Source organism: Salmo salar, chromosome 04 (genome assembly GCF_965601325.2).
Source record: "Salmo salar chromosome 04, fSalSal1, whole genome shotgun sequence".
NCBI lineage: Eukaryota > Metazoa > Chordata > Actinopteri > Salmoniformes > Salmonidae > Salmo > Salmo salar.
The window spans coordinates 1862856-1882500 of record NC_138294.1 but is presented as its reverse complement, the minus strand read 5'-3'; the positions used below and the strand labels follow the sequence as shown (position 1 = coordinate 1882500).

The following is a 19645-nucleotide window of genomic DNA, read 5'->3' as shown; positions in this document are numbered from 1 at the left end:
CTGACCAGACACTAGCTAGCACACTGACTATATACTGACTATATACTGACCAGACACTAGCTAGCACACTGACTATATACTGACCAGACACTAGCTAGCACACTGATGACCATTCTACACCAGCCAGTGAAGGTGAACAAGTAAACACTTTAGGTGGAGATAACTGGGACATAACCTGTGGCCACTCTATGACTACTACGACCATTCTATGACCACTCTATGACCACTATATGACCACTCTATGACCACTCTATGACCACTACGACCATTCTATGACCACTCTATGACCACTCTATGACCACTATATGACCACTCTATGACCACTCTATGACCACTACGACCATTCTATTACCACTCTATGACCACTTTATGACAACTATATGACCACTCTATGACCACTCTATGACCACTACGACCATTCTATGACCACTATATGACCACTATGACCATTCTATGACCACTCTATGACCACTACGACCATTCTATGACCACTCTATGACCAACACAACTATTCTATGACCACTCTATGACCACTACGACCATTATATGACCATTCTATGACCACTCTATGACCAATACAACCATTCTATGACCTCTCTATGACCACTACGACCATTCTATGACCACTCTATGACCATTACGACCATTCTATGACCACTCTATGACCAACACAACCATTCTATGACCTCTCTATGACCACTACGACCATTCTATGACCACTCTATGACCAACACAACCATTCTATGACCACTCTATGACCACTACGACCATTCTATGACCACTCTATGACCACTACGACCATTCTATGACCACTCTATGACCAACACAACCATTCTATGACCACTCTATGACCACTATGACCATTCTATGACCACTACGACCATTCTATGACCACTACGACCATTCTATGACCAACACAACCATTCTATGACCACTATGACCATTCTATGACCACTACGACCATTCTATGAGCACCTTGTGACCACTACGACCATTCTATGACCACTCTATGACCACTACGACCATTCTATGAGCACCTTGTGACCTCTACGACCATTCTATGACCACTCTATGACCACTACGACCATTCTATGACCACTCTATGACCAACACAACCATTCTATGACCTCTCTATGACCACCACAACCACTCTATGACCACTCTATGACCACTCTATGACCACTACGACCATTCTATGACCACTCTATGACCACTACGACCATTCTATGACCAACACAACCATTCTATGACCACTCTATGACCACTACGACCATTCTATGACCACTACGACCATTCTATGACCACTACGACCATTCTATGACCAACACAACCATTCTATGACCACTATGACCATTCTATGACCACTACGACCATTCTATGAGCACCTTGTGACCACTACGACCATTCTATGACCACTCTATGACCACTATGACCATTCTATGAGCACCTTGTGACCACTACGACCATTCTATGACCACTCTATGACCACTACGACCATTGTATGAGCACCTTGTGACCACTACGACCATTCTATGACCACTCTATGACCACTACGACCATTCTATGAGCACCTTGTGACCAACCACGGTCTCTCTCTGGAAGACGACGACCCTGCCTCCCTTGTCCCCCGTAGCCAGCAGATCTCCTGTGTGGTTGAACTCCACTGTAGAGATTACATCAGCTAGGAGAGAGAGAGGGAGCGAGGAAGTAAAGGGGGGGTGTATGGGGAGAGAGAGAGAGAGGGAGAGAGAGAGAGGGACAGAGAGAGAGGAAGTAAAGGGGGGGGTGTATGCGGGGGAGAGGGGGGAGAGAGAGAGAGAGAAAGGTAGAGAGAGAGAGGGAGGGAGAGAGTGAGAGAGAGAGGGAGAGAGAGAGAGAGAGAGACAGTAACAGTAGAGCGAGAGAGAGGGAGAGAGACAGTAGAGAGAGAGAGAGAGAGACAGGGAAAAGGTAGAGAGAGGGAGGGAAAAGGTAGAGAGAGTGAGGTAGAGAGGGAAAGAGAGAGAGAGAGAGAGGGAAAAAGTAGAGAGGGAGAGAGAGAGAGAGAGAGAGAGAGAGGGGAAAGAGAAGTGAGATCAATACAGTATCAGTTTCCGTAACATCAAAATAACCGGTATGGTGAAGCTGCTTCCTGTCCTGATCAGTTTCTATAACATTAGAATAACTGGTGACGTTTGGGACATATAGCATTACGTAGAGAATAGGACGAGCTTTGGGAGTAGAACATCAACAATATTAATTACCTAAGAACCACTGAGTCAGCATCCTACCATTATACTGTTACTACCCCATAAGGGTTCAGAACCACTGAGTCAGCATCCTACCATTATACTGTTACTACCCCATAAGGGTTCAGAACCACTGAGTCAGCATCCTACCGTTATACTGTTACTACCCCATAAGGGTTCAGAACCACTGAGTCAGCATCCTACCATTATACTGTTTACTACCCCATAAGGGTTTAGAACCACTGAGTCAGCATCCTACCATTATACTGTTACTACCCCATAAGGGTTCAGAACCACTGAGTCAGCATCCTACCATTATACTGTTACTACCCCATAAGAGTTCAGAACCACTGAGTCAGTATCCTACCGTTATACTGTTACTACCCCATAAGGGTTCAGAACCACTGAGTCAGAATCCTACCGTTATACTGTTACTACCCCATAAGGGTTCAGAACCACTGAGTCAGCATCCTACCATTATACTGTTACTACCCCATAAGGGTTCAGAACCACTGAGTCTACTACCCCATAAGGGTTCAGAACCACTGAGTCAGTATCCTACCGTTATACTGTTACTACCCCATAAGGGTTCAGAACCACTGAGTCAGAATCCTACCATTATACTGTTACTACCCCATAAGGGTTCAGAACCACAGAGTCAGTATCCTAGCATTATACTGTTACTACCCCATAAGGGTTCAGAACCACTGAGTCAGTATCCTACCGTTATACTGTTACTACCCCATAAGGGTTCAGAACCACTGAGTCAGAATCCTACCATTATACTGTTACTACCCCATAAGGGTTCAGAACCACTGAGTCAGCATCCTACCATTATACTGTTACTACCCCATAAGGGTTCAGAACCACTGAGTCAGTATCCTACCGTTATACTGTTACTACCCCATAAGGGTTCAGAACCACTGAGTCAGAATCCTACCATTATACTGTTACTACCCCATAAGGGTTCAGAACCACTGAGTCAGTATCCTACCATTATACTGTTACTACCCCATAAGGGTTCAGAACCACTGAGTCAGTATCCTACCGTTATACTGTTACTACCCCATAAGGGTTCAGAACCACTGAGTCAGAATCCTACCATTATACTGTTACTACCCCATAAGGGTTCAGAACCACTGAGTCAGCATCCTACCATTATACTGTTACTACCCCATAAGGGTTCAGAACCACTGAGTCAGCATCCTACCATTATACTGTTACTACCCCATAAGGGTTCAGAACCACTGAGTCAGTATCCTACCGTTATACTGTTACTACCCCATAAGGTTTCAGAACCACTGAGTCAGTATCCTACCATTATACTGTTACTACCCCATAAGGGTTCAGAACCACTGAGTCAGCATCCTACCATTATACTGTTACTACCCCATAAGGGTTCAGAACCACTGAGTCAGTATCCTACCGTTATACTGTTACTACCCCATAAGGGTTCAGAACCACTGAGTCAGTATCCTACCATTATACTGTTACTACCCCATAAGGGTTCAGAACCACTGAGTCAGTATCCTACCATTATACTGTTACTACCCCATAAGGGTTCAGAACCACTGAGTCAGTATCCTACCATTATACTGTTACTACCCCATAAGGGTTCAGAACCACTGAGTCAGTATCCTACCATTATACTGTTACTACCCCATAAGGTTTCAGAACCACTGAGTCAGAATCCTACCATTATACTGTTACTACCCCATAAGGGTTCAGAACCACTGAGTCAGAATCCTACCATTATACTGTTACTACCCCATAAGGGTTCAGAACCACTGAGTCAGCATCCTACCATTATACTGTTACTACCCCATAAGGGTTTAGAACCACTGAGTCAGTATCCTACCATTATACTGTTACTACCCCATAAGGGTTCAGAACCACTGAGTCAGAATCCTACCATTATACTGTTACTACCCCATAAGGGTTCAGAACCACTGAGTCAGTATCCTACCATTATACTGTTACTACCCCATAAGGGTTCAGAACCACTGAGTCAGTATCCTACCATTATACTGTTACTACCCCATAAGGGTTCAGAACCACTGAGTCAGCATCCTACCATTATACTGTTACTACCCCATAAGGGTTCAGAACCACTGAGTCAGTATCCTACCATTATACTGTTACTACCCCATAAGGGTTCAGAACCACTGAGTCAGTATCCTACCGTTATACTGTTACTACCCCATAAGGGTTCAGAACCACTGAGTCAGTATCCTACCATTATACTGTTACTACCCCATAAGGGTTCAGAACCACTGAGTCAGAATCCTACCGTTATACTGTTACTACCCCATAAGGGTTCAGAACCACTGAGTCAGTATCCTACCATTATACTGTTACTACCCCATAAGGGTTCAGAACCACTGAGTCAGTATCCTACCATTATACTGTTACTACCCCATAAGGGTTCAGAACCACTGAGTCAGAATCCTACCGTTATACTGTTACTACCCCATAAGGGTTCAGAACCACTGAGTCAGTATCCTACCATTATACTGTTACTACCCCATAAGGGTTCAGAACCACTGAGTCAGCATCCTACCATTATACTGTTACTACCCCATAAGGTTTCAGAACCACTGAGTCAGCATCCTACCATTATACTGTTACTACCCCATAAGGGTTCAGAACCACTGAGTCAGTATCCTACCATTATACTGTTACTACCCCATAAGGTTTCAGAACCACTGAGTCAGCATCCTACCATTATACTGTTACTACCCCATAAGGGTTCAGAACCACTGAGTCAGTATCCTTCAGAACCACTGAGTCAGTATCCTACCATTATACTGTTACTACCCCATAAGGGTTCAGAACCACTGAGTCAGTATCCTACCGTTATACTGTTACTACCCCATAAGGGTTCAGAACCACTGAGTCAGTATCCTACCATTATACTGTTACTACCCCATAAGGGTTCAGAACCACTGAGTCAGCATCCTACCATTATACTGTTACTACCCCATAAGGGTTCAGAACCACTGAGTCAGAATCCTACCGTTATACTGTTACTACCCCATAAGGGTTCAGAACCACTGAGTCAGTATCCTACCATTATACTGTTACTACCCCATAAGGGTTCAGAACCACTGAGTCAGTATCCTACCATTATACTGTTACTACCCCATAAGGGTTCAGAACCACTGAGTCAGAATCCTACCGTTATACTGTTACTACCCCATAAGGGTTCAGAACCACTGAGTCAGTATCCTACCATTATACTGCTACTACCCCATAAGAGTTCAGAACCACTGAGTCAGCATCCTACCATTATACTGTTACTACCCCATAAGGGTTCAGAACCACTGAGTCAGTATCCTACCATTATACTGTTACTACCCCATAAGGGTTCAGAACCACTGAGTCAGTATCCTACCATTATACTGTTACTACCCCATAAGGGTTCAGAACCACTGAGTCAGTATCCTACCGTTATACTGTTACTACCCCATAAGGGTTCAGAACCACTGAGTCAGTATCCTACCATTATACTGTTACTACCCCATAAGGGTTCAGAACCACTGAGTCAGCATCCTACCATTATACTGTTACTACCCCATAAGGGTTCAGAACCACTGAGTCAGTATCCTACCATTATACTGTTACTACCCCATAAGGGTTCAGAACCACTGAGTCAGTATCCTACCATTATACTGTTACTACCCCATAAGGGTTCAGAACCACTGAGTCAGTATCCTACCATTATACTGTTACTACCCCATAAGGCAGGGGTTTTTAAACTTTATCAGCCTGGCACCCAAATTAGAATTGTTGTGTTTTCCTGTGACTCAAGCGTAGGAAAATATGTAACTATATGTACATTTTGGCACATTTGTTATGCCCTTATGCCTAAAACAAATGCAATATAGACAAAAACAAATAACAATGAAATTAAATATTCATATGAATATAGTATATTCATGTTTATTTCCCCCCATTAAAAACACTCTTACATATCTGTCTAGATTGGAACTGCTGCTTTTAAAATACAATAAATCATTTTCATCCTTAACTGGAATAAAGTGATTGATCACATCACACAGGTGTAGACTAGAAAACACAGTCCTAATGAGAGGTGTGTGGCTGGTTGAAGTTTTCAACGAGCAGGTCTATTCTGGGCTCCGTGTTTAACAATGCAACACTGAGGTCATACTCAGCAATGAGACTGTTTCTGTACTTGTTTTTTTTAAGTACATTACCACTATATCTGGTAATGTAGTTAATGTACGTTCAGAGCCAGCCAGCAACATGGAGGAGTCCAGCTCTGAACTCCTAACTCTCTCTCAAACAAAGTCTCTGACTCTGAACTAGTTGTAGGCCTATCTTTTGTTGTACCCTACATTATAAGTGCTCCTAAGGGGACAGAGAGGTATTATAAACCTACCTAAATTGACAAAAGAGGTGTTATGAGCCTACCTTCGGTAACAGAGATATGGTGGAAGCCTACCTTCGGTAACAGAGATATGTTGGAAGCCTACCTTCGGTAACAGAGATATGTTGGAAGCCTACCTTCGGTAACAGAGATATGGTGGAAGCCTACCTTCGGTAACAGAGATATGTTGGAAGCCTACCTTTGGTAACAGAGATATGGTGGAAGCCTACCTTCGGTAACAGAGATATGGTGGAAGCCTACCTTCGGTAACAGAGATATGGTGGAAGCCTACCTTCGGTAACAGAGATCTGGTGGAAGCCTACCTTCGGTAACAGAGATATGGTGGAAGCCTACCTTCGGTAACAGAGATATGTTGGAAGCCTACCTTCGGTAACAGAGATATGTTGGAAGCCTACCTTCGGTAACAGAGATATGGTGGAAGCCTACCTTCGGTAACAGAGATATGGTGGAAGCCCATCTTTGGAAATTAAGTGGCGCTCTAGGTCTACGTAAGTTGACAGAGTTATAATAAGCGTACATAGAGGTATTATAAGCCTACCTAATGTGACATAGAGCCATTATAGACCTACTTAAGGTAACATAGATGTATTATAAGCTTTGATTATATAGTGGTATTATAAACCTACTTAAGGTGACATAGAGCTGTTATAAACCTATGTAAGGTAACATAGCGATATTATAAACCTACATATAGTGACAGAAGTGTTATAAACCTACTTAAGATAACAGAGGTGTTATAAACCTACTTAAGGTAAAAAAAGGTGTTATGAGCCTACCTTCGGTGACGTAGTCTCGCAGGAAGCTGTGGTTGACTTTGGAGCTCTCAGTGTCCTCCCCCATCGGAAGCAAAGGAAGGGAGACCCGACCTGGACCAATCAGAGCTCTCTCTCCCCTCCCAGGCTCTGCCCATACTGCTGGGGCCTAGCGCAGTGGCCTGGGGCAAGGCATCATGGGATATGGAGGGGCGGAGGTATAGAGAGGATAGAGGGAAGAGAGGGAGAGGTGTGGTGAGGATGGAGAGAGAGAGGGGGGGAAGAGAGGGAAGGAGTTTGGTGAGGTGTGGAGAGGGACAGAAGGGTGAACAGGAGAGGGGGGTGGAGAGAGAGAGAGAGAGAGAGAGAGATTAGGTAGAAAAGGGTGAGAGGGGAGGGGACCTGAGAGAAGGTGGATCACCCACACACACACGCACAACACGCGGCGTGACCTCTGATAAAAACACACACTACACACACCACAACACACACCAGGCCCAGCAAGAGAAGGCCCGAAACAATGACAAGTCCACTGATATGCGTTAGAGAGAGTAGTCCATTTGTCTGCCTGTGACTGTGTGAGAGAGAGAGGGAGAGAGTAGCACTCCTTCGTGCTCGCGTGCGTGATAATATCCGCTGCGCTGCAGTATTTCCTTGGTAACAAACAGGAACAGGAACTGTAGCAGCAGCAGTAGTAGCAGGAGTATTTCCTTGGTAACAAACAGGAACAGGAACTGTATCAGCAGCAGTAGTAGCAGGAGTATTTCCTTGGTAACAAACAGGAACAGGAACTGTAGCAGCAGCAGTAGTAGCAGGAGTATTTCCTTACTAACAAACAGGAACTGGAACTGTAGCAGCAGCAGTAGTAGCAGGAGTATTTCCTTGGTAACAAACAGGAACAGGAACTGTAGCAGCAGCAGTAGTAGCAGGAGTATTTCCTTGGTAACAAACAGGAACAGGAACTGTAGCAGCAGCAGTAGTAGCAGGAGTATTTCCTTGGTAACAAACAGGAACAGGAACTGTAGCAGCAGCAGTAGTAGCAGGAGTATTTCCTTACTAACAAACAGGAACTGGAACTGTAGCAGCAGCAGTAGTAGCAGGAGTATTTCCTTACTAACAAACAGGAACTGGAACTGTAGCAGCAGCAGTAGTAGCAGGAGTATTTCCTTGGTAACAAACAGGAACAGGAACTGTAGCAGCAGCAGTAGTAGCAGGAGTATTTCCTTACTAACAAACAGGAACTGGAACTGTAGCAGCAGCAGTAGTAGCAGGAGTATTTCCTTGGTAACAAACAGGAACAGGAACTGTAGCAGCAGCAGTAGTAGCAGGAGTATTTCCTTACTAACAAACAGGAACCGTATCAGCAGCAGTTCTTGGTCTCAGAGTGTGGAAGTCCTTGAAGGAGAGCGCAGGAGAACAGGATCTCTGCTTCTGCAAGAGGAGGAGGAGGAGGAGGAGGAGACAAGGCCTCGACACACCTTCCTACGTTCTGCCTGTCGGCTTGTTTGCCTGCCTGTCTCTCTGCCTTTCTGTGTCTCTGCCTGCGTGTCGGTCTGCCTGTCTGTCTGTCTGCCTGTCTGCTGCTGCTATGTCCTCTGTACTGCAGTGTCACTGAGCAGGCAGGCAGGCAGGGGCACGTGTGTCTCTGTGTGGAGAGGAAAGGAGAGAGAGAGAGAGAGAGAGAGAGAGAGAGAGAGAGAGAGAGAGAGAGAGAGAGAGGAGAAAAGGGTGGCGGGATGAGCGAAAAGGAGAGAGGGAGAAAGCGAGAGTAGAGGATGCTGTGGGTCTGTCGCTGCAGCCTCTTTCCAGCTTAGCCAACCAGAGCACAGCTCTCAGTCACGGCTCCGCCCACTGCAGGTGATGAGAGGGAAGTGACCAGCAGAGGGAACAGTGGAGAGAACGAGAGAGGAGGAGGAGAGAGAGTGAGGTCTGAATACCCATACCAGTGTACTACATAATTCAATTGCATACTATGCACTCATCGTTGCATACTATTTAGCACGTACCGTTTAGCAAATGGTATGCAGTATGCCATGGCCTGCAACGCAGTAGCGGCTCCTGATTGGGCTGAGTAGGTGGGGCGGGGCCAAATGCGAGTGGATTTTTCCAAATTCAACAGACATGCATCAGATTAACCAGCCTGATGATAGCTCATTTCCAATTAGATCAATTTCTCTAAACTCTGAATAGAATATGAATGGAGTTATAGACCTCCTCAGGCTGGTTATAGACAATCACATTCAACCCAATGGAGTTATAGACCTCCTCAGGCTGGTTATAGACAATCACATTCAATCTAATGGAGTTATAGACCTCCTCGGGCTGGTTATAGACTATAACATTCAACCTAATGGAGATACAGACCTCCTCAGGCTGGTTATCGACAATCACATTCAACCTAATGGAGATACAGACCTCCTCAGGCTGGTTATAGACAATCACATTCAACCTAATGGAGTTATAGACCTCCTCAGGCTGGTTATAGACTATCACATTCAACCTAATGGAGTTACAGACCTCCTCAGGCTGGTTATAGACTATCACATTCAACCTAATGGAGATACAGACCTCCTCAGGCTGGTTATAGACAATCACATTCAACCTAATGGAGATACAGACCTCCTCAGGCTGGTTATAGACAATCACATTCAACCTAATGGAGTTATAGACCTCCTCAGGCTGGTTATAGACTATCACATTCAACCTAATGGAGATACAGACCTCCTCAGGCTGGTTATAGACTATCACATTCAACCTAATGGAGTTATAGACCTCCTCAGGCTGGTTATAGACTATCACATTCAACCTAATGGAGATACAGACCTCCTCAGGCTGGTTATAGACAATCACATTCAACCTAATTGAGTTATAGACCTCCTCAGGCTGGTTATAGACAATCACATTCAATCTAATGGAGTTATAGACCTCCTCAGGCTGGTTATAGACTATCACTTTCAACCTAATGGAGTTATAGACCTCCTCAGGCTGGTTATAGACAATCACATTCAATCTAATGGAGTTATAGACCTCCTCAGGCTGGTTATAGACTATCACATTCAACCTAATGGAGATACAGACCTCCTCAGGCTGGTTATAGACAATCACATTCAACCTAATGGAGATACAGACCTCCTCAGGCTGGTTATAGACAATCACATTCAACCTAATGGAGTTACAGACCTCCTCAGGCTGGTTATAGACAATCACATTCAACCTAATGGAGATACAGACCTCCTCAGGCTGGTTATAGACAATCACATTCAACCTAATTGAGTTATAGACCTCCTCAGGCTGGTTATAGACAATCACATTCAATCTAATGGAGTTATAGACCTCCTCAGGCTGGTTATAGACTATCACTTTCAACCTAATGGAGTTATAGACCTCCTCAGGCTGATTATAGAAAATCCCATTCAACCTAATTGAGTTATAGACCTCCTCAGGCTGGTTATAGACAATCACATTCAACCTAATGGAGATATAGACCTCCTCAGGCTGGTTATAGACAATCATATTCAACCTAATGGAGTTATAGACCTCCTCAGGCTGGTTAGAGACAGATTGTCACATTCAACCTAATGGAGTTATAGACCTCCTCAGGCTGGTTATAGTCTATCACATTCAACCTAATGGAGTGATAGACCTCCTCAGGCTGGTTATAGACAGACTATCACATTCAACCTAATGGAGTTATAGACCTCCTCAGGCTGGTTATAGACTATCACATTCAACCTAATGGAAATATAGACCTCCTCAGGCTGGTTATAGACTATCACATTCAACCTAATGGAGATATAGACCTCCTCAGGCTGGTTATAGACTATCACATTCAACCTAATGGAGATATAGACCTCCTCAGGCTGGTTATAGACATACTGTCACATTCAACCTAATGGAGTTATAGACCTCCTCAGGCTGGTTATAGACAATCAAATTCAACCTAATGGAGTTATAGACCTCCTCAGGCTGGTTATAGACAATCACATTCAACCTAATGGAGTTATAGACCTCCTCAGGCTGGTTATAGACTATCACATTCAACCTAATGGAGATATAGACCTCCTCAGGCTGGTTATAGACAGATTGTCACATTCAACCTAATGAAGTTATAGACCTCCTCAGGCTGGTTATAGACTGTCACATTCAACCTAATGGAGATATAGACCTCCTCAGGCCAGTTAGAGGCAGATTGAGATCACAGTCATGTTAAACGCCGTAGATGTTGGCTCAATCGGAAATTACCTTTAATTAACAAACTCGCTACAACTTGCAATCGGATTGAATCCCGGCCAAAGAATAAACAGGTGATTATAATAACACATGGACTTCCTGACTTGATGGAAAGGAGACATCTATAAAGAATAAACAGGTGATATAATAACACATGGACTACCTGACTTGATGGAAAGGAGACATCTATAAAGAATAAACAGGTGATATAATAACACATGGACTACCTGACTTGATGGAAAGGAGACATCTATAAAGAATAAACAGGTGATTATAATAACACATGGACTTCCTGACTTGATGGAAAGGAGACATCTATAAAGAATAAACAGGTGATATAATAACACATGGACTACCTGACTTGATGAAAGGAGACATCTATAAAGAATAAACAGGTGATTAATAACACATGGACTTCCTGACTTGATGGAAAGGAGACATCTATAAAGAATAAACAGGTGATTACATGGACTAATAATACATCATAACACTTCAAAATAAAGAATCTAAGAGTAAACAAAATAAGATTTACAAAATAAAGATAAAAACTAAAAGCAGTAAATGCTGGAATGCTCTTAAATAATCAAAACCCCATGTTACCAAAACCCCATGTTACCCCAAACCCAGTGTTACCCAAAACCCTGTGTTACCCCAAACCCCATGTTACCCAAACCCATGTTACCCCAAACCAGTGTTACCCCAAACCCCGTGTTACCCAAACCCTGTGTTACCCCAAACCCGTGTTACCCCAAACCCGTGTTACCCCAAACCCTGTGTTACCCCAAACCCTGTGTTACCCCAAACCCCGTGTTACCCCAAACCCTGTGTTACCCAAACCCAGTGTTAACCAAACCCCGTGTACCCAAAACCCTGTGTTACCCAAAACCCCATGTACCCAAAACCCCATGTTACCCCAACCCTGTGTTACCCAAACCCCATGTTACTCCAAACCCCATGTAACCATACAGGCTGCATTTCTGTATTGTTAAAGTTATATATCTGGAAAACTTGATTGCTGACATGCAAAACATTTTGGGACTATATCAACAATGGACTAATGAAACAAATACCAAAATATATTTTGGGATGGAGTTTTCCTTTAAGGTTTGCCATCACATTTTATACACCAGTGCTTCCCTGACCACTGATTTAAAAACACAAAACTGACCTGAGATTAGCATGTAGGGTCGGCTTCATCCTACTCTGATGTTAAAACACAGAAGTGACCTGAGATCAGCATGAAGGGTCAGCTTCATTCTACTCCTACTCCGTCCCCCGAGCTGCTCTCTCCTCTCCCGGTCCAGCTTCAGCTCTGGAGCTCAGAGAGACCATCTCCATGGCATTGACATAAAGATCCATGCTGCTCACCCTGTTCACTCTCTTCTGCCTCCTGGTGGTCGAGGGAGACACAGCACCAACTATCAGACATTAAGAGTCAGACATTTACTGTCATGTCTGAGTGAATGTCTTTACCTTGTAGTACAGGTAGAAGGTGGTGATGGCTGTCAGTAGGATCAGCAGCACTACAACGTGTCTGATGATGAAGGCTGGCAGAGGAGAGGCTGCAAACAGAAACACCTTTGATGAAGGGGACTGATCATCATCAGATATATCTGTGGGAAATCTGTCAATGACAAAGTTATAAGTCTGGTTCATGTTCAGTTACCTGTGATGGTGAGGGAGAGGAGCTCACTCTCAGAGGAGAAGTTATGAGAGAAAACATGCATTGTATTTATGCTGCAGTAGTTTATGTGTCGGGGGGCTAGGGTCAGTCTGTTATATCTGGAGTATTTCTCCTGTCTTATCCTGTGTCCTGTGTGAATTTAAGTATGCTCTCTCTAATTCTCTCTTTCTTTCTCTTTCTCGGAGGACCTGAGCCCTAGGACCATGCCTCAGGACTACCTGACATGATGACTCCTTGCTGTCCCCAGTCCACCTGGCCATGCTGCTGCTCCAGTTTCAACTGTTCTGCCTGCGGCTATGGAACCCTGACCTGTTCACCGGATGTGCTACCTGTCCCAGACCTGCTGTTTTCAACTCTCTAGAGACAGCAGGAACGGTAGAGATACTCTCAATGATCGGCTATGAAAAGCCAACTGACATTTCCTCCTGAGGTGCTGACCTGTTGCACCCTCTACAACCACTGGGATTATTATTATTTGACCCTGCTGGTCATTTATGAACATTTGAACATCTTGGCCATGTTCTGTTATAATCTCTACCCGGCACAGCCAGAAGAGGACTGGCCACCCCTCATAGCCTGGTTCCTCTCTAGGTTTCTTCCTAGGTTTTGGCCTTTCTTTTGAGTTTTCCTAGCCACTGTGCTTCTACACCTGCATTGCTTGCTGTTTGGGGTTTTAGGCTGGGTTTCTGTACAGCACTTTGAGATATCAGCTGATGTACGAAGGGCTATATAAATACATTTGTTTTGATCTAAATAAACACAGCTGTAGTTCCCTTGGTGGTTAGCCTTCTGCAGCATGGAATAGGAAGGCAGCAGAGTGATTCACAGCTGGCTGGATCTGGGTTCTGTTGGAGCCGGTGAACGTGGGGAGGAAGGAGCCTCCTGGGTACCGTGGCTGAGTGGAGCAGGTGATGGTGAAGTTGTGGCCCCTGGTGGCCCCTGGAGACTCCTCCCATTGAGGAAGGGTCTCAGGCTGAACCAGGAGATCTGTAACAATAAAACAGAACAAGAAAAACCTCTTCAACTAGTTTCCTGTAGATATGACAATAACATCAGCATGTAACAGTGCTAGCCACCCTCCCTCACAGGGCAACATGAGTAGTGGGCCTACAGTCACTGAGACAACATATGTTGATATCAGGCTTAAGCAGGACATCTGGAACAAGAGGAGAGAAAAAGAAAACGTAGCTCCTCAACTACTTTCCTCATTTAGATATGACAATAACATGACATGTGACAGTGGTAGTGAGTAGAGGCAGTCACTGAGATAACACTCAAATACAAAAGCATTCTGGGATATTTAAGTTGTATTTGATTCCTACTTGACTGAGTGATCTATTTTGCAAAGCAGACTGACAAGCTAAACAGTCATCGTGAGAGGTGCAGAGGAAGTTGTATGAATGAAGGGAATTAGATGAATACAATGATAATATCTTTGTTATTACCTGAGCAGATCACTGTGAATACAGGAAGGAGTTAATGTGTTCTTCAACATTCCCTCAGTGAAGGCTCAGACCCAGAACAGTAAACTCCAAACCCTCTAGTGGTGTTTCCAAGTAGTTCTGAAACAGTAGAGCCACAGCCCAGCTGTCTACACACTACTACAGCTACATCTCTCTGGTCCCAGTCTTCATCTCCCACAGTCCTCCGCTCTCCCTGGTCGTACCACTGCACAGCCCAGCTGTCTACACACTACTACAGCTACATCTCTCTGGTCCCAGTCTTCAGCTCCCACAGTCCTCCGCTCTCCCTGGTCGTACCACTGCACAGCCCCGCTGTCTACACACTACTACAGCTACATCTCTCTGGTCCCAGTCTTCATCTCCCACAGTCCTCCACTCTCCCTGGTCATACCACTGCACAGCCCAGCTGTCTACACACTACTACAGCTACATCTCTCTGGTCCCAGTCTTCATCTCCCACAGTCCTCCACTCTCCCTGGTCGTACCACTGCACAGCCCAGCTGTCTACACACTACTACAGCTACATCTCTCTGGTCCCAGTCTTCAGCTCCCAGTCCTCCACTCTCCCTGGTCGTACCGCTCCACTCCACCAGCACAGCGACTGCCTCCTCCCACCAGCCTCACATCATCAGGCTCTGAGAAAAGAAAAGAGAGAGACAGTAATCTTACTATTTTCTCACTAAAACACACCTATATTGTCTCTCATATTCTTCACTCCAGGTGAGAAACAATGTTGATTGAGTGACAAACTGTTTCTTACCTGAGCAGGTGAGTCCAACAGCATTACCAGGTAGACAGGTGTTGTTTTCTCTGTCTGAGGTGTCACAGTCCAGGAGACGGGACTCTTTGCCTTTACACTGGAACTCTTTATCCCAGGTCTGACCCTCACCTTCTCCATAGAGCCCCCCCTGTAGAGCTGCAGGAGCCCCACAGCCAAGCTCCCCACAGACTACCTCTGCATCCTGCCGGTCAAAGTCAGCTTCACACACTGAGGCCCAGGACTGATTGGACTTCACCTCCACTCTCCCAGAGCAGAGACCAGCTCCATCCACAAGCCGCACAGACTCCGAAGAAAAATAGTTGGTTGAACATTCAATCAGTTTTGTTGATGACACTGTCAAGGACTAAACACAAATATGTTGGATAAAAGATTGTAGTTTGCTATGTTTGATACTGTAAGAGGTAGAAATGGGTTCTTAGTCACTCAGGATAGGGTTGGGAATAATGCAGGCAGGAGACAGGAATAAGTTCACTTCACTTTATAGAAAATAAACAGCTGGACATCCATCAGGCAGCTTCACTTCAGTACCATCTGAACTACAATGATCTGCCCATGAACATCTCCCATAAACCAATATGACAAACACAAATATAATGTTTAAATACATCTTACAACTCTCCCTCTTTTTAAATTAAATATGTAAAATATATAGTATAAATATTGTATAATGTACAAATAAATCTCTCAATATTTGTCACTACTTCCGCTGAAGTCGGCTCCTCTCCTTGTTCGGTCGGCGTTCGACGTCACCGGCTTTCTAGCCACCGCCGCTCCACCTTTTCATTGTTCCATTTGTTTTGTCTTGTTCCCTGCACACCTGGTTTACATTCCCTAATCACACTGCATGTATTTATTCCTCTGTTCCCCCCCCATGTCTTTGTGTGAAATTGTTTTGTTACGTGTTTAGTGTGATGCACCAGACTGGTTTTTCCCCCGGGTATCATATTTTGCCCCGTTGTATGTATTTGTCATACAGTTTGTATATTTGTGAGTGTTTTCGCATGTCACGCCCTGACCTGAGAGAGCCTTTTTATGTCTCTATTTAGGTTTGGTCAGGGTGTGATTTGGGTGGGCATTCTATGTTCTATTTTCTATGTTTTGTATTTCTTTATTTTGGCCTGGTATGGCTCTCAATCAGGGACAGCTGTACATCGTTGTCGCTGATTGGGAGCCATACTTAGGTAGCCCTTTTTCCCCGACTGTCCTTGTGGGTAGTTAACTTTGTTTGTGGCACTTTGCCCTGTAAGCGTCACGGTTCGTTTTGTATTGTTTATTGGTTTTGCTGGCGACATTCAATAAAAAGGAAAATGTACGCTCACCACGCTGCACCTTGGTCTACTTCATCCGACGTTCGTGACATCGCACTTATTTACTTTTACCTGTGGCTGGAGGATTTTGGACGCAGTTGCGTCTGTCTTTTGTGCTTCTGCCAAATAAAGTGTGCCTGATCACAACTCACTGCTCTCCTGCACCTGACTTCGTACCAGTAGCGCACAACCTTGACAATATTACCAGTGTCTTACCTGAACAGGTCACATGATGATACTATTCACCATCACAGACACTTTGTCCTCTTCTGATGATGTCACACTCTGTAATAGAAGACTCATCTCCATAACGACCACCTAGTCTGACTCCTCTTCTTCCCTTTTCAAACAGAGGCCCTCTAGACTCAGCTACAACATTCCCACAGTCCAGCTCTCTACACACAACCTTAGTCTCTCTCATCATGCCCGACCACTCAGTACATAGACCTGACCACTCTCCTCTGGAGAAGACTTCCGCTGTGCCAGACCTGTCCCATTCACCAGTCTGACTGAGTGTTCAGCTGTAAACAGCAGAGAGGAAAACACAGTGGTGAGGACAGATGATGACAGTGATTCTGTTATTATAACAGCAGTAATGCTTTGTGGGTGACAAGTGTTAGTAGTTCCATGGAATAGGACTTCTTCTTGTTGTTGTTTTGAATGGACTGTATGGTGTGTATGGATCCAGGAAATTATCCATGTGGTATAAAGTTGACTAATATAGAACTGCTATAATCACTGTAGATGTATACTCTACCAACCTGGTGGGCTGAAGCTTTGAGCCTGGAGATTTGAGGAGACAGACAGAGACAGAGTAGGGAGAGAGAGAGAGAGAGAGAGAGTAGGGAGAGAGAGAGAGAGAGAGAGAGAGGAGAATCTAACATTTTCAAGCAGACAACCAAAGAAAATGAATAACAATGACAAATGGTTTGATTAAGAAGGCAAAAAACAAAACAAACATTTTGAGAAACCTGTCCAACCAAAAACACAGAGACCCAGAAAATCTGAGCCTTCACTATGGTGAATCACTAAAACAATACAGAAATACACTACGGAAAAAGAAGGAACAGCACGTCAGAAATCAGCTCAATGTAATTGAAGAATCCATAGAATATAGGGTAGGCCGTCATTGTAAATAAGATTAACTGACTTGCCTAGTTAAATAAAAGTTACATTTAAAAAAAAAAAAAACGATTCTAACCACTTCTGGGAAAATTGGAACTCACTAACAAACAGCAACACAAAGAGTTATCTATCCAAAACGGAGATTTATGGCTAAACCACTTATCCAATTTTTGTTGGCTCTATAACAAAGAACAAACAGCAAAAACATGATCAAATACACATTTTAGAATCCGCTACTAAAGACTACCAGAACGCACTGGATTCTCTAATTAAAATGAACGGACTACAGGACAAAATACAAACCCTCCAACCCAAAAAGGTGTTGATGGTACCCTAATTAAATTATAAAATATACAGACAAGAAAGTCCTACTGGCTATTCTTAAACTCTTTAACATCATCCTTAGCTCTGGCATCTTCCCCAATATTTGGAACCAAGGACTGATCACCCAAATCCACAAAAGTGTCAACAAATTTGACCCCAATAACTACCGTGGGATATGCATCAACAGCAACCTTGGGGAAATCCTCTGCATCATTAACAGCAGACTCGTACATTTCCTCAGCAAAAACAATGTACTGAGCAAATGTCAAATTGGCTTTTTACCAAATTACCGTACGACAGACCAAGTATTCACCCTGCGCACCCTAACTGACAAACAAACAAACCAAAACAAAGGCAAAGTCTTCTCATGCTTTGATGATTTCAAAACACCTTCCACTTCCAAAACTTCCAAAAGCATAAAGACATTTCAAATCTCTTATTATGTCTATATACAGTGTTGTAATGATGTGCAAATCATTCAAGTACAAAAGATGAAAAAATAAACATAAATATGGGTTGTATTTACAATGGTGTTTGTTCTTCACATAAACTGCATTAACAACACAGCACACTGTGTACCAGAGTCCTAACTAGCTATCAGTGTCTCCTCAGCCTCCATCCTGTGTGTACCAGAGTCCTAGCTAGCTAGCTAGCAGTGTCTCCTCAACCTCCATCCTGTATGTACCAGAGTCCTAACTAGCTAGCAGTGTCTCCTCAGCCTCCATCCTGTGTGTACCAGAGTCCTAGCTAGCTAGCTAGCAGTGTCTCCTCAGCCTCCATCCTGTATGTACCAGAGTCCTAGCTAGCTAGCAGTGTCTCCTCAGCCTCCATCCTGTATGTACCAGAGTCCTAGCTAGCTAGCTAGCAGTCTCTCCTCAGCCTCCATCCTGTATGTACCAGAGTCCTAGCTAGCTAGCAGTGTCTCCTCAGCCTCCATCCTGTATGTACCAGAGTCCTAGCTAGCTAGCAGTGTCTCCTCAACCTCCATCCTGTGTGTACCAGAGTCCTAGCTAGCTAGCTAGCAGTGTCTCCTCAGCCTCCATCCTGTATATACCAGAGTCCTAGCTAGCTACCAGTGTTTCCTCAGCGTCTCCTCAGCCTCCCTCCTGTATGTACCAGAGTCCTAGCTAGCTAGCTAGCTAGCTAGCTAGCTAGCTAACAGTGTTTCCTCAGCCTCCATCCTGTATGTACCAGAGTCCTAGCTAGCTAGCTAGCTAACAGTGTCTCCTCAACCTCCCTCCTGTATGTACCAGAGTCCTAGCTAGCTAGCAGTGTCTCCTCAGCCTCCATCCTGTATGTACCAGAGTCCTAACTAGCTAGCAGTGTCTCCTCAGCCTCCA

At 44.3% G+C, this 19645-nt stretch overlaps 1 protein-coding gene across 1 annotated transcript in view; it reads right to left on the bottom strand.

Annotated features, from left to right (window-relative positions):
• The window catches only part of LOC106590778 (serine/threonine-protein phosphatase 2A 55 kDa regulatory subunit B gamma isoform), an 18844-nt gene extending 9742 nt beyond the window's left edge, over nt 1–9102 (bottom strand). The window contains exons 1-2 of the mRNA XM_045716321.2: nt 7416–9102; nt 1572–1681 (exon numbers count right to left, since the gene is read on the bottom strand). Coding sequence (XP_045572277.1) covers nt 1572–1681; nt 7416–7479 — 174 coding nt within the window. The 5' untranslated portion in view covers nt 7480–9102. The remainder of the gene's footprint in view (nt 1–1571; nt 1682–7415) is intronic.
• Nucleotides 9103–19645: the final 10543 nt, after the last annotated feature.